A 16276-nucleotide genomic window follows, 5' to 3' on the forward strand; every position below is an offset into this window, starting at 1 on the left:
CCCCAGAGCTGCTTATCTCCCAACCTCCCATGCTCTGCCCAGTCAGGCTGCCAGAGAACCAGACCTGAGTGGGAGAGCAAGACAGAGGAAAATAGAGTGAAACAGGCACCTGTGAAATGACAGAACACAGCAGACCTGGCTCCTCTAGTGTAGGCAGAGGGGCCAGTGAGTCCTGGCCCCTGGCTTGTCTTTATAAATAAAGTTTTATTGGCACACAGCTACACTTGTCCATTTACAAACCATCCATGGCTGCTTTCAAGCTACAACAGAATCAAGGGGTTGCCACAGAGACTGGTATGAAAAGCTGAAAATATTGACTCTCTGGCCCTTTGTGGCGGGGGCGGGGGGGGCGGTGTCTGTAGACAAAGCCACGTTAATAATTAATTGCTTTATCCTGGCTTTGTTTAGGGCAGATGCTAGAAATGTCTGCTGAGTTGCAGCAACACCAGACACTGGAATATGCCAGTAAAACAGCTATCCCTGCCCTGAGGTGGGGTGAGGTGGGGCTTTGTAAGGTAGCTGCAGGCTATCCTGTTTGCTCTGAAGCCTGGCATGTGTTCAGATGTGACAGTGAGACTGCTTTCCTGTTCCCAGAGTGGAGGGGATTCCCAAGCCACCTCTTAAGCCTTCTCCTTTTTCTCTCTTCCAGGTACGAGGAGGAACGGCTGAAGGCCAGGAGAGAAAGGTATGTGCAGAGCAGCCCGTATTCTGGCCGGGTTGGGGCTGCCGCTGAGCTGGGTCAAGGCTGGGGGAAGCTGGCGGCTTCAACTCAGCTGGGACCCATGTCACGCACGCATGTGTTTCAAAGCCCTGCCTTCTCTAGAGGTGTTGGAGTCAGACCCAGGCTGGAATCCAGGCTCCCCTGCTCAGTCTCAGCATAATATTAGACAAGTGAAAAATTCATCCTGCAGGTTATCATGAGGAATTAGGATCAGCGTAGCCCACTGGGCAAAAATAGTGGGCTCGGTAGAGTCCTTCTAATGATGCTGGTGACAGTGAGGGCTCAGCCCTGGGGAGCCTCCTAAGGCCCCCAGATTGAGCCCTCCACCCTTCAGGAGGCCACTCTCCTGGTCTCGTCCACTCTCTGGGGCTCACCCCCAGGTCCCCCTCCACTCCCTGCTTTCCAGTTTCCTCCTCCCTCTGAGACCTTTATGTCAGATTGGGACTCGAACCCAGCCAAAACCCACAGTGCCTTGTTTCAGGACCTGATGAAACTCGGGTTCTTGATGTCTCACCACAGAATTTAGTGAGAGACAAAGTGACAGGTAAGAGGTGGATTTACACAGTTGCAGAGAGAAGTACACTCCCCAGACAGAGTGTGGGCCATTGCAGAGGGCAAGCGCGGCCATGAAATGTGGTGTGGTTAGTTTTTATAGGGTGGGTAATTTCATAGGCTAACGAGTGGGACGATTATTCCAACTATTTTGGGGAAAGAGTGGAGATTTCCAGGAATTGGGCAACTGCCCACTCCTTGGTCTTTTGACAGTGCCTTGGAACTGTGGTGGTGCCTCTGGGTGTGTCATTTAGCTTGCAGATCGAGGATCAAGGTCTAATCAAAGTCCCCTTGTCTCCCTTCTTGGACCTATTTGATTCTTATTGGTTTATGTTGTGTCCTTGGGCTATGTCATTCTTTCAAAAGTTGTGCCCTGCCCCTTTCCCTCCTGTTACACCTCTGGAGACCCCTCATCCCTCTGGGGACCCCAATCTGTCCTCTGGACTGGGCCCTCTGCTCCGCAGGGTTCCCCTCTTGCCCTCAAGGGCTCTCTGCTCCCTCCAGGCCAAGCCCTCCACCATTCAGGAAACCCTCCACCATCCAGGGTCCCCATACTCTGCATGCCCCCTCCTTCTCCCTTCCAAGGGCCCTCCACCATCTGGGAACCACGCTATCCTCCAGTTCCCTCCTCCTTCCCAGGGCCCCCTCCATCCTCCAGGGCCCGCCTCCATCCGGGCCCCCTCCACTCTCTGGGACCCCTTCTGTCCTCCAGGGACACTTCCAAGGGCACCCTCTGCCCATGTAGGTCCTGTGGGTGCAGGTGAGAGAGGAGACAGAGCAGGAGTCCCCCTGGGTGTGGAAGAGAGGGGAATCCATCTGCTCTTCCCCTGCCCAGGGCCCTGGGGATCCTCCTGGGGACCTGGGCCTTATCCTCTGCACAGTTAAGCCATGGGTCATGAAGATCCTTTTTGTATTGTTCTTCTATGTATTCTTGCCACCTTTTCTTAATATCTTTTGCTTCTGTTAGGTCCATACCATTTCTGTCCTTTATTGCACCCATCTTTGCATGAAATATTCCCTTGATATCTCTAATTTTCTTGAAGAGATCTCTAGTCTTTCCCATTCTGTTGTTTTCCTCTATTTCTTTGCATTGATCACTGATGAAGGCTTTCTTACCTCTCCTTGCTATTCTTTGGAACTCTGCATTCAGATAGGTATATCTTTCCTTTTCTCCTTTGCCTTTAGCTTCTCTTTTCTCAGCTATTTGTAAGGCCTCCTCAGACAACCGTTTTGCCTTTTTGCATTTCTTTTTCTTGAGGATGGTCTTGATCACTGCCTCCTACACAATGTCACGAAGCTCCATCCATAGCTCTTCAGGCACTCTGTCTATCAGATCTAATCCCTTGAGTCTATTTGTCACTTCCACTGTATAATTGTAAGGGATTTGATTTAGGTCATACCTGAATGGTCTAGTGGTTTCCCCTACTTTCTTCAATTTAAGTCTGAATTTGGCAATAAGGAGTTCATGATCTGAGCCACAGTCCGCTCCAGGTCTTGTTTTTGCTGACTGTATAGAGCTTCTCCATCTTTGGCTGCAAAGAATATAATCAATCTGATTCCGGTATTGACCATCTGGTAATGTTCACATGTAGCATCATCTCTTGTGTTGTTGGAAGAGGGTGTTTGCTATGATCGGTGCATTCTCTTGGAAAAACTCTGTTAGCCTTTGCCCTGCTTCATTCTGTACTCCAAGGCCAAACTTGCCTGTTACTCCACGTATCTCTTAACTTCCTACTTTTGCATTCCTGTCCCCTGTAATGAAAAGGACATCTCTTTTGGGTGTTAGTTCTAGAAGGTCTTGTAGGTCTTCATAGACCTGTTCAACTTCAGCTTCTTCAGCATTACTGGTTGGGGCATGGACTTGGATTACTGTGATAATGAAAGTTTTGCCCTGGAAATGAACAGAGACCATTCTGTCATTTTTGAGACTGCACCCAAAAACTGCATTTGGAACTCTTTTGCTGACTATGAGGGCTACTTCATTTCTTCTAAGGGATTCTTAGCCCACAGTAGTAGATATAGTGGTCATCTGAGTTAAATTCACCCATTCCAGTCCATTTTAGTTCACTGATTGCTAAAATGTCTATGTTCACTCTGGTCATCTCCTATTTGACCACTTCCAATTTATCTTGATTCATGGACCTAACAGTCCAGGTTCCTATGCAATACTGCTCTTTACAGCATTAGACTTTATTTCCATCACCAGTCACAGCCACAGCTGGGGTTTTTTTTCGCTTTGGCTCTGTCTCTTCATTCTTTCTGGAGTTATTTCTCCACTCTTCTCCAGTAGCATATTGGGCACCTACCGACCTGGGGAGTTCATCTTTCAGTGCCATATCTTTTTGCCTTTTCATACTGTTCATGGGGAAGGCAAGAATACTGAAGTGGTTTGCCGTTTCCTTCTCCAGTGCACCACGTTTTGTCAGAACTCTCCACCATGACCTGTCCATCTTGCTTGGCCCTGCACGGCATGGCTCATAATTTCATTGAGTTAGACAACGCTGTAGTTTATGTAATCAGTTTGATCAGTTTTCTGTGATTGTGGTTTCTTATTCTATTATTTTCTAATCTTTGTTATTATTCTGATCCCTCTTATTTATATTTTTCTTATTATATATATATATATATTTTTTTCTTTTTCTTTTTCTTCTCTCTCTTTGCTGTTGGAGTCTGGTTTTACCCCTCAGGGGTTGTTATCTTTTAGTCTTCATTATTGTTCTGCTTTTTTTAAATCTCTCTTTCTATTTTTTTCTCATTTTTTTTTTCTTTCTCCCCATGGCCTTCATCTTGATGAATTCCTGACCATCCCATCACTTGCTCCACCCTCTGGGCCCCGGCACTTCCCAGGGCAGGCAAACCCTTTCCAGACTGCTGTCGGGTCACGGCAGCCCAGATGGAGGGGAGTGGGAGCCAAGAGCCCCTCAGCCCACTCAGCCAGCTGGTTACCCCTGCTCACCTCTTTCTGTTCCCAGTGCGAGGCCGCAGCCGGAGTACGTCCTGCCCAGGTCTGAAGAGAAGGCAGAGGCGGGACTGGCAGAAGACAGGTAAGTGTCCAGGTGGCCATGGGCAAGAGCTCACACCTGCCAGGGGCTGCCGAGCCCAAAGAACATCAGATGAAGGTGATCTAAGGTCACTATGGTGCTGAAATAAGACCACCTTGGGACTTCCCTGGTGATCCAGTGGTTAAGACTCCACACTTCCACTACATGGGGCGCAGGTTCCATCCCTGGTCTGGAAACTAAGATCCTGTATGCTTCATAGTGAAGCAAAAAAAAAAAAAAGCCCCACCACAAGACCTACTCCATCAAACCATTTTAATGTGAATTTAGTACATCTCTTTAGAGTCCCTTGGACTGCAAGAAGATCAAACCAGTCCATCCTAAAGGCAAGCAACCCTGAATATTCATTGAAAGGACTGACACTGAAGTCAAAGCTACAATATTTTGGCCACCTGATTGAAAGAGCCGACTCATTGTAAAAGACCTGTATGCTTGGAAAGATTGAAGGCTAAAGAGGGCAACAGAGGAGGAAATGGTTGGAGGGCATCACCGACTCAATGGACATGAGTTTGACCAAACTCCTGGAGATAGTGAAGGACAGGGAGGCCTAGTGTGCTGCAATCCATGGGGCTGCAAAGAGTCAGACATGACTGAGCAGTTGAACAACAATTTTGGGCAACCAGCACCTCTCTCCCAAACATTCTTTCCGCCCAGAGGGAGACCCTGTACCCAACTAAGCAATCCCTTCCATTCCCATCCCCTCCTAATTTGTTTTTAATCCAGTGACTCCGTTATTATAAAAGTCCTTTAGTGCCTCCCCCTGGGATGTGCAGACAGATAGCATGGCCCTGTCCTTCCCTGTCTCTTTCTGTGCCATCTGCCTCCTGCAGTTGCTGCTTGTTGTACCCTTCTTCTCCTGTCCTTGGGCTCTTTGAGGGAAGTGGCTATAGCCCGGGACTGTCCCCTCCTCCTCCTCCCACCTTGCATCTATCACAGGCCAAGCACGGGGGCCAGGGGCAACTGATGTGCCTGAGAGACCAGGATCTGCTCTCAGATGGAGGTTCTGGCTGGCCTTTGTGCAGGCCCTGGTGGGTGGGTCCCACCTTCCAGGCGGGTGGGCCTGGGGCAACACTGGTGACTTCACTTTGTGGCAGCCAAGGGGCTTGGCCGTCCTCGGCTCATTTGTTACACAGGAGACACATGCTGACGCTTGCTTTGTGCCAGATCAGGATGCAGCCATGTTGGGCCTCATAGGGCTCACAGCCAAATGCCAAGGCTCCCAAACAGGCAACTCATGCTGGGATTCCTTCCTTTTCCCACAGGTCTGCTTTGGCCACAGAAGATCAGGAAACGAGGTGTGTGGGAAGCCGGGGGCGAAGGGGGGAGGGGGGAGGGGTGGTTCTTGGCACGTTTTTTTGGAAACATTCTAAGTGGAACCTAGCCTGGATGAGTCCCCGTGACTTGGTGGTGGAGGGAGGAGGCACCAGGGAGGCAGAGAGATCATGGTTACCGTGACAACAGGGCCTCCTCTGGGATTGAGTGAGAAGCTGGTCCCTGCCCAACTCCAGGGGGTGCAATGATGGGAGGTCCCAGGCTGAGGACCCTGGCTGAGACATTCACCCATAGCCAGGACCCCTGAAACCTGGGATTTAACTCAGCTGAAGGGTGCACTACCTGCCCACTATCGATCTCAGTGTGTCTGCCTGGCTCTAGATGCCAGAAAAAGCCTCCCTGTGTGTCTCGGGTCCTGGGGCCCACCCTCAGGGTCCATGGTTTGCTAGAAGCACTCACAGGACTCAGCAAAGCAGATCTGCTCATGGTTATGGTTTATCACAGTGGACGGGTGGATACAGATCAAAATCAGCAATAGGAAGAGCTGTATGGGGCTGGGCAAAGAGAGACAGGTGCAAGTTCCCAGCTGTTGTCTCCCAGGGCACTCGTGGGGACAGCTCTTTATTCTCCCAGCAGCCAAGGGTGGTGGCACACACCAAGTGTCACCAACCTGTGCTGCTCGCCAGGAGCCCTGGCATCCAGGGTGTTTACTGGGGGTCAGTCATATGCATGGTGGGCTGTACACATGGCTGACCTTCGTCTCTAACCCTTCCAGAGGTTGAGCTGATACCACATGGTCCACAGCTCCTGTCTTAAGTCACACTGTCAGCATAGACTATCCAACATGACCCAAGGTCCCAGGCAAAGATACTCTTATCAAGAAGGACATTCCAAGGTCATGGAGGTGGCCTCCAAGAGACTGGGAAAGGGCCAGACTTTTCTTTGGAATGTGCAGGGTTAATCCTTGACCACATTCTCTGCTACAAATCTGTAACATGGGCCAGCTACATGTCTTAATACTATCCATGTGACCCAAGAAGCCTCAAGCTGAGAAATAAACATCAAAAATGGACTTAAACCAGTACTGCCCTGGAGACACTGAATAGAGGCAAGTTCTCAATATATTTCTGACAAGACCATCTCAATCTATGCATTCTGAAAATAAGTCCCCGTCCACAAACACACAACACACAAGGAAATCATTCACCATGAAAAAAGTCAGATAAACAGCAGAATTAGATGCCCCCGGGGAACCTCAGACAGAGATAATAAAAAAACAAGCACTTTTAAAATGATTAAATACATAATAGAAAGAATGATTGGGAGCAATGGATAGATGGACAGATGGGTGGATAGATGGATGGATAGGTAGTTGGACAGGTATATGGGTGGGTGGATAAACAGATAGATGGGTCCTGTGGATAGATGGACAGATGGGTGGATGGGTGATGGATAAGTCAATGGATGGATGGTTGAATGGGTGTGTGGATGGATGGATGGATGGATGGTTGCTTGGATGGATGTGGATGGATGGTTGGATGTATAAATGGATGGTTGGATGGATGGATGGGTGTGTAGATAGATGGATGGTTGGTTGGACAAGTGGATGGATGGATGGTTGGTTGGATGGATGGATAAATGGATGAGTGTGTGGGTGGATGGATGGATGGATAAATGGATGGTTGGATGGATGGGTGTGTGGATAGATAGATGGTTGGTTGGCTAAGTGGATGGAGAGGTGAATGGTGAGTTGGATAAGTGGATGGATGGATGGGTGGATAGATGATGGATGGGTGGTTGGTTAGATGGATGAATGGATGAGTGTGTGGATGGATGGATGGTTGGTTGGATGAGTGGATGGAAGGATGGTGAATAGATGGGTGAATTGAAAACTGACCCAGTCTGATTGAGGGCACCCGCCCTGGGGCCTACTCATTGGCTGGGGCACCAAAGAGAGGTGCCCTTCAGAACCACACCTGGAAGGTGGGTGGCAGGTGGCAGACTTTGCAAGGTAGGTGCCACTCTTCTTGTTGAGAACATGCCAAAGCCAGATTAGATCATTCTTTTCAATTCCACACACATGGAACATTTTCCACTTTCTCTAAATCCAATCATGGTAACTTGACCATGTCTCTCCCTCTTCAGCATGTCCTGAAGTAACGTGAGCACAGAGGAGAACACGAAAGATCTCAGATGCCAAGAAACCTCTGTCGGATGCCCTGCGGCCCTGGATCTCATCCTCACCTCATCCCAAGTCCCAGTCTCCAGTGGGGTGCCCATCTCCCCCATCCATCTCTGAAACCCAACATCCTTTCTAGCTGCTTGAAAACACTTTTTAAAAAAAATGATGCAGTATTAATGCATCTGGAAAAGAACCCAATTCTCCACCCTTCCACACTTATGAGCTCATGGCTAAGAAGAGCAAGAAACATCGAGCATGGCCCATGCGTCTTGGTGGCCTCAGAGACCCCATCCCACTGCACAGACTCCTGGTCAGGATCCTTCTCTTGTGTGTCACCTGGTCCAGGTTGGAGCCACAGATGCCCACCGACTCCCTGGCTGGGTCTGGATTCTTCCTCGTGCCTTTCCTCCCAGAACAGTCCCTGCAGTCCTGGGCATCGGGCCTGGAAGTTCAGCACCACCCCCAGCAGCACCATGTCCTGGGGGAACTGCCTGACCTTTGAACTCACAGCTTTTCCTTTAAACCAGCCCCCTCGCCTCCCATAACTCCCACCTCCTTGAGGAACATCAGAGGCCATGGCACCAGTGAGGGCCACTGATAATCATCCTTGCCCTACAGTTGCAACCACCCTCTCCCTCAGTCTAGAACATTCTCCAGCCCCTTGAAGGCAGAGGCCATGCCACAGGGCAATCCAAACCAATACCTCCTACCAAGCTGAGCCTCCTCACTTCCCCAATCCCTCCCCCTAGCATGGAGTTGGGATGTGCCCCCTTGGGTTCCCACCAGGAGCAGAAGCTGAGAAACCAGCTTTCAAGATAAGCTCATCACAGAAATACTGACGGACAAGAAAGCATATACAGGGTACTGGACTTTTGAGTGTTACAAATGTCACTGGGAAAAATAAATCGCAGTGGTCTGGATGCTATGGCCACCTGCATTAACAGGAGACAGATTTCCTTAGGGAGGAAAGGAAAAAAAGACTTTTCTAATGTGCTCCAAAGACCAGTCAGGTGGGCTCTAGAGGGAGTGACTTCCCCATCTCTTGAGGCATTCAAGAAAAGGATGAGCAGTGCTTGCACAGAGTGGTCCCCTGCAGTCCCCTACAACCCTGAGAGTTTCTGTTTCCATGAAAATTGTGAGTAGTTCAGTTGTGTCCGATTCTTTGCAACCCCATTGACCCATGGACTATAATCCACCAGGTTTCTCTGTCCATGGGATTCTCCAGGCAAGAATACTGGAGTGGGTTGCCATTTCCTTCTCCAGGGGATTTTCCCGACTCCGGTATCAAACCCGGGTCTCCTGCATGGCAGGCAGATTCTTTACCATCTGAGTCACCAGGGAAGCCCTCTGTTTCCACAAATTTGTGCAGAAGTCAAACAGGGGTGGTGTCTGGCCTCTGTGGCAGGCATCATCCAGGTTTGATTGACCCCCTACCCCAATCATCTCCCAGTAGGAGATTCTTGGCATCAAGGGCGTGCCTCTAGGGTTACCCTGATGACAGGAGGGAGCCAGTGGCACTCAGCACTGAGGCAAAGGGACAACAAGGCTTTCTGCATGGCAGGAATTGTCCCACCAGTGGCTCCCATCTTGGAAAATGCAGGGCCTTGGGCCTCTGTCTTCTGGAACCCAGCACTGCTCCTGCAAGGCTGGGGCCTTTGGGTGTCTGGTGGGATTTTTTAATTTGTATTTCTGCTTTGTTTCCTGAATGTCAAATAAAGGACAGGATCCGTGTTCCTGGCTCCAATGAGTTACCTGGAGCCCAAGGCAGGCTGCTCCCCTCCACTCCCACCCCCCCACTGAAAGCCCCCTCCATCCTGGGTCTGCTCGTGCCCCACCCCTGAGTGCCTCCTTTTATAAAAGGTGCCTCGGCATCTGCAGGGCCCGGTTGAACTCCAGGTTCAAGTGACTGGTTCTGCTCTGCTGATGAGATGGACATGTGGCCTGCAAGGCCCACAGATCCACAGTATAGTATACACAGTAACGTCTAGCAACAGTGCTTCAGTGACAGTGAGAAAGGAGCCGGGGATAGGAACCGATGCATTCCACCCAATGTGACAGTTACTGAGAGCCTGCAGAGCCAATGGGGCTTCCCAAGTGGTTAAGTGGTAAAGAATCTGCCTTCCAACACAGGAGACACAGGTTCGATCCCTGGGTTGGGAAGATCCCCTGGAGGAGGAAATGGTAACCCTCTCCAGTATTCTTGCCTGGAGAATCCCATGGGCAGAGGAGCCTGGCAGGCTACAGTCTGTGGGATCTCAGAGTCGAACACAACTGGCCATGTGTGCAAAAACACGTGTGCAGAGGCCACAGAGGGACGAGAGGGGCAGACCATCCCGCCCTCAAGGATTCTGTGGCCTAAAACTTCCGGCCAAACAAGAAATTTCAACACGGACCCCCACCCCGCCTCCCAGTTCACTGTGGCCCACCTGCCACCCCTCAGGACCACCAGCAGCGCAAACAACAGGCAAGTGGAACCAAGGACCCCAACCCAGCCACGCAGACCCCTCCAGAGTAGAGAGAGAGCCCCCCAGGGAGGCGGTCTCCAGGCCGGCTACCTCTTCATAGGTGCATGAGGTTCTGAGGTGCAGCTCCACCCAGATGGGGCCACCACATTCAGGCGGGAGCCTAGCCATACCCTCTGAAATGGGCTTTGTGGAAGATTTCTATTCACGGGGCAGTTTGACTGAAACAGTGGACACTGAGCCCTCCTTGTGAAGGGACGTCGGGTTTTCCTCTGTGACACACGGGGTGCGCCCTAAGTCCACCCCCAACCCAAGGTCGTAGTTCACACGCCCATGCTTCCGACAGCCAGCTTTGTGGTTTTTAAAACAAACAATTCATTATGATTACTGTCGTGATGTAAAGACATCAGTTCCACGGGCTTTGGGGGATTTTTATGGGAAATAAAGCACCGGTGAGAAGGGAGGTTTGTGACTTCTGTCCACGTGCATGGGATGTGGCTCTGGTCTTGGGCAGGGTGCAGAGAGAGCAGATTTCACGTGCCAGGATGGGGCACAGCGACTTGGGTGACTTAAGTCATGGCCTGTCTTGCTTCTGGCTCCTGCCGCCAGAATGGGAAGCCCACCTGGGTTCCTCCTGAGGCCTCCTTCTGGCTCTGCCTCTCTGTGATTCAAGTTCCTTCTGCCTCCAGTCTTGTGCGTGTTTAGTCACTTCAGCCGTCTCCAGCTCTTTATGACCCCATAGACTGTAGCCCGCCAGGCTCCTCTCTCCATGGAATTCTCCAGGGAAGAATGCTGGTGTGGGTAGCCATTCCTTCTCCAGGGGATCTTCCCAACCCAAGCAAGGCATGGGGAAGGGGGTGGAGCTTGCAAGCCCCCTCTGGGCATCACAGATGGGGAGACTGAGGCACAGAGAGGGGTGTGGCTCACCTGGGGTCACACGGACACTCAAGGATGGGTCTGAGATGTGACCCTGTGCTTTGTCCCTCCAGCCATCTCATCGCATGACTGGAGATCCACATCCTCCGCTGGCTGTAGGATCTTAGGAGACTGTTTCCCCTCAAAGGGTGAGAGTGGGCCCTCCCATGCCAGGCACAAGAGGAGTTCTGTTGTCCACGCCCAGAATTTTGAGACCTGCTGGTGGCAGGGATACCAGGATGCATGTGTTCACACAAAGTCTCCATCAGGTTGATGGCAGGAGTCAACAGATGCCACCCCACCTGTCTCTGCCATCCCACCCCTGTGACATCCAGCAAGGTACCCTTCACAGAGAAGGGCACTATTACTGGGAGGGAGCCTTGGGCAGATGTGGCTGGTTGGCATGGGAGTGGTGAGGAGGGGGAGCTGAAGATGCAGAACTGGTGCTGGGGTCATGGGGTGCCGTGTCTGGAGGTGACGGTCCCACCCCTTTCTACCACCCCACTGAGTCTTTGAGTATCTTAAGGGGGTTCCTATGAACCTCATTTATTCATTCATTCACTGAATAATGGCATTTAGCACATTCACCATATTGTACTGGGGATCCTCAGGGACCAGGCACCTCTCACGTTCCCAGCCCGGTGAGGGAGTTTGACACAGGGAACCGGAGCCTCACTAGGGATCAGAAGGAAAATCCAGGAAGGCTCCCTGGAGGAAGAGTTTTCTCTGATTGGAGATCACAGAGAGAAGAAACAGTTAGCCAAGCCTTTGGGCAGGCCAAGAGGTATCCGGCAAGGGCTAAGGCTTGGAGGCTGGACAGAGTTGGGTGAGACAGGAGCAGGAAAGTGAAGACTGGCTGGAGGAGTGCAGACAGAGAGGGCCTGGGGCCAGACTGGCTACAGCTGGGTGTTACTGCAAAGCCAGAGCTAAATGGCGTAATGAGTTATTTTTAAAATTTATCATTAATGGCATTTAGCACGTTCACAATGTTGTACAGAATACCCAGAGTATTCTGTCTGGGTCTGGAGACCCTGTCCCCATCAGCAGGCACTCCCCAGCCCCTGACAACTAGGAACCCACTCTCTGTATCTATGGATTGGCCTGTTCTGGATGTTTCCCATCAGTGGAATCTCACAGGATGGCATGGGATGGTCACTTTCAATGACCTTGGGCTCTTTGGGGACAGGCAGGTCTGTATTGGGAGCCCATGTGCCAGTGTGAGCAACCCAGAGGCCTCCCAGCAGGGCCCTGCCAGGGAATGTCAGTGTCACCCATGGTTGGGCCGCATGCCCTACAACAAGGCTCCCGGGAAATTCTTGTCACTGAAACTGGGCCAGAGGTCACACACGGAGCTGTCTTTCCCCCCGCCTGTGGGACAGCTGATGGAGCTCAGGGTCATGGGTCCGGCCACGCTGCTGAGAGGGAACCGAGAGCCAGCGGGGCTGGAGTGGTGAGGAAAGGGGGGTGGGCAGTGGACAAGACCCCTGTCTTGGGCATTTGACACTCTGTCCCTGGCGGCCACCTTTGAACGGAGGGTCACTGCCCCCAGTGACCTCTCCTGACCTCTGACCTTCAAGAAGGTCAGTCCTGCCTGAAGCCACTAGATGAGTCCGTTAAACAATTCTTAACCGGACCAGTCGCTATGTCCCCACCACTGGCTGACCCTCCCAGCAGGTGTCTTAGCCACTGCTGGTCCTCCCAGTGAAATAGGAGGGGAGGGAGGTCATGGGGGGCCAGAGAGGGCAGGGCCTGGGGGTGAGGACAGCGCGTTACTTTTATTTTTTGGTCTCACCGAACAGCATGTGGGATCTTAGTTCCCTGACCAAGGACTGAACCTGCATCCCCTGCATTGGAAGCCTGAGTCTTAACCACTGGACCTTATTTTAAATGCAAATAAGAAAGGGAGGAATGTTTGGCACAGGAGAGTTAAAACAGGAAAGACAGCCCCCAATCTGGGTTTTGGGTTTTTTTTTTTCCCCAGTATTATTTTATTTATTTAGTTTTGGCTGTGCTGGGTCGATTGCTGTCCAGGTGCTTCTCTACCTGCAGAGAGCAGGGGCACTCGCTAGTTGTGGTGTGCAGGTTTCTCACTGTGGTGGCCTCTCTTGTTGCAGAGCATGGGTTCTAGGACATGCGGGCTTCAGAAGCTGCAGCACGTGGGCTCAGTACTTTCGGCTCCCAGGCTCTAGAGCACAGGCTCAGTAGTGGCGGGGCACAGGCTTAGTTGCTCCGAGACATGCGGGATCTTCCTGGATCAGGGATCGAACCCACGTCCCCTGCATTAGCAGGCGGATTCTCAACCCCTGAGCCACCGGGAAAGCCCCCATCTGGGTTTTTACAAAGTTCGCTCTAGCCATCACACAGAGCAGGCGGGCTTAAAGAAAAACCAGTGCCTGACAGTTCAAGACATAAAAGCGGATTGTACTCGGGAGTCATCGCAGAAGGGCAGAGAGAGCATAGAGCCAGTTTCCACTCCTGACATAGCACAGGCAAGCAGGTGAGGTGAACGGAATATCACAGGAGGGGACATGAAGGGTAAGAGGGTAGTCTAGCTACACTGACTTAGTAGGATTCTTACTGAAATCCCATTGTGTTTCAGTCAGCGTGCATACTTGCGTGAGAAGTTGTTTTAGTCCTGTCCAATTCTTTGTGACCCCGTGAAATCTAGCCCGCCAGGCTCCTCTGTCCATGGGATTTCCCAGGCAAGAATACTGGAGTGGTTTTCCATTTCCTGTTTCAGGGGATCTTCCTCACCCAGGGATCAAACCTGAGCCTCATAGGTCTCCTGCATTGGTAGGGGGGTTCTTTATCACGAGCACGACCTAGGAAGCCGTTGGCTGGGTTCAAAGATCTCCTGGCCCTTCCAGTTTCATTCATTCCTTCTGCTACTATTTAGGGAGGACGTGACGCTACCAGTAGCGGACCTGACCTTGGTAGGCGCTGGGGATACATCAGAAAACAAGACTTGCATGGCCCTGCCTGCCCTGGGGGGAACTCATGATGTGGAGAGAAGCGGTGGGGATCCAGAAAGTCTTCCTGGAAGAGGGGAGGTCCAAGCTGATGCAGGATGGCTTAGTCAAAGCTAGCCTGAGGGAGGAGGATTGGGTAAGGGGAGGGCTGGATCCCAGAAAAGACAATGGCATGTGCAAAGGCCCTTTGGCGGCAAATTTGGCTGCTGAGGGCGGGTCAGGAGTGGGCAGGGCAGGGCATCCTCCCTTCATACTCCTGGGAGCCAGAGCCCAAAGCCATAGACACCTTCCCTCCCTTGCTTGGGGCCAGCAGCCTCCCTTTATACAGATGGGAACAGTGAGGCACAGAGAGGCCAAGGTGGCGCCTGAGCTCCCCCATGTGACAAGTGGCAGAACCAGGATTCAAATGCAGGATTCAAACGCAGAATTCTTAACCAAGGATTCTTAAAGAGCAAGCCAGGGTGGCTGAGGGTGGCGGTCACTGAGACCCCTTCAGGGGGTCTTCAAGGTCAGAATCATATATGGAAAAAAGATCCATTCAAAGTGACTTCCCTGGTGGCTTAGACAGTAAGAATCTGCCTGCCAATGCAAAAGACCTAGGTTCCATCCCTCAGTCGAAAAGATCCCCTGGAGAAGGAAATGGCTACCCACTCCAATACTTTTGCCTGGAGAATCCCATGGACAGAGGAGCCTGGCTGGGCTATAGTGCATGGGGTCACAAAGAGTCGGTCACGACTGAGCATCTAACCCTTTCGTTTTCTTTCCTTGGTGGTCCAGTGGTTAGGACTCAATATTTCCACAGCAGGGGGCACCACAATTATTAAGCGTGTGCTCTAGAGCCCACGAGCCACAACTACTGAAGCCCATGTGCCTTAGAGCCCGTGCTCCCCAACAAGAGAAACCATCGCAATGAGAAGCCTCAGCACCACAGCCAGACGGTAGCCCCTGCTCGCCACAATTAGAGAAAAGCCCACAGAGCAGCGAAAACCCAGCACAGCCAAAAATAAATAAACAAAGTTATTTTCAAAATCATTTAACAAAAACAAGCAAAGAAACCAAGTGCAAAGATGGACCAATGGCCTTTAATGGAGCAGAGAGTGAAAAAGAACAATCCACCTCCATAAACCTCCTTCCGACCTGTTCAGCTGTAGGACAAAGAAAACTACCCATGATGACCTAAAACAGGCTAAAAATCCTCCTTTATCTATGTGTAAAGCTAGATTTTTCTTCCTGTGAGTACATGCTAAGTCACTTCCGTCATGTCTGACTCTTTGTGACCCGATGGACTGTAGCCCGCCAGGCTCCTCTGTCCATGGGATTCTGCAGGCAAGAATACTGGAGTGGGTTGCCATGCCCTCCTCCAGGGGACCTTCTCAACCCAGGGATGGAACCCATGTCTCTTATGGCTCCTGCATTGGCAGATAGATTCTTTACCACTAGTGCCACCTGGGAAGCCCTTTCTCCTGTATATCCACCACAACAACTATGGAAACCAGCTGAACCACAAGCAGATGTGAGAACCCTTTTAAACCAGACATTAAAGTGATTTGGGCTCTAAAATCACTGTGGATGGTGACTGCAGTCATGAAACTAGAAGACGATTGCTTCTTGGCAGGAAAACTATGGCAAATCTAGGCAGTGTGTCAAAAAGCAAAGACATCACTTTGCTGACAAAGGTCCATATAGTCAAAGTGATGGTTTTTCCAGTAGTCACGTACAGACGTGAGAATTGGACCTCAAAGAAGGTAGAGCACTGAAGAATTGATGCATTTGAACTCTGGTGTTGGAGAAGACTCTTGAGAGTTCCTTGGACTGCAAGGAGATCAAACCAGTCAATCCTAAAGGAAAGCAACCCTGAATACTCATTGGAAGGACTGATGCTGAAGCTGAAGCTCCAATACTTTGGCCACCTGATATAAAGAGCTGACTCATTGGAAAAGACACTGATATTGGGAAAGATTGAAGACAGGGGGAGAAGGGGGCGACAGAGGATGAGGTGGTTGGATGGCATCACCGATTCAATGGACATGAACTTGGGCAAACTCCAGGAAATAACGAAGGACAGGGAGGCCTGGCATGCTGAAGTTCATGGGGTTGCAAAGAGTCGGACACAACTTGTCAACTGAACACACACGCACAGAATA

General features: G+C 51.0%; 1 protein-coding gene across 2 annotated transcripts in view; it reads left to right on the forward strand.

Annotated features, from left to right (window-relative positions):
* The window catches only part of ATCAY (ATCAY, caytaxin), a 41775-nt gene extending 31064 nt beyond the window's left edge, over window positions 1-10711 (forward strand). For both annotated transcript variants that reach the window (XM_027547244.1, XM_027547245.1), the window contains 4 exons: window positions 650-685; window positions 4246-4317; window positions 5595-5627; window positions 7750-10711. In XM_027547244.1, coding sequence (XP_027403045.1) covers window positions 650-685; window positions 4246-4317; window positions 5595-5627; window positions 7750-7759 — 151 coding nt within the window. In that variant the 3' untranslated portion in view covers window positions 7760-10711. The remainder of the gene's footprint in view (window positions 1-649; window positions 686-4245; window positions 4318-5594; window positions 5628-7749) is intronic.
* The last annotated feature ends 5565 nt before the right edge of the window (window positions 10712-16276 follow it).

Source organism: Bos indicus x Bos taurus, chromosome 7, assembly GCF_003369695.1.
Source record: "Bos indicus x Bos taurus breed Angus x Brahman F1 hybrid chromosome 7, Bos_hybrid_MaternalHap_v2.0, whole genome shotgun sequence".
NCBI lineage: Eukaryota > Metazoa > Chordata > Mammalia > Artiodactyla > Bovidae > Bos > Bos indicus x Bos taurus.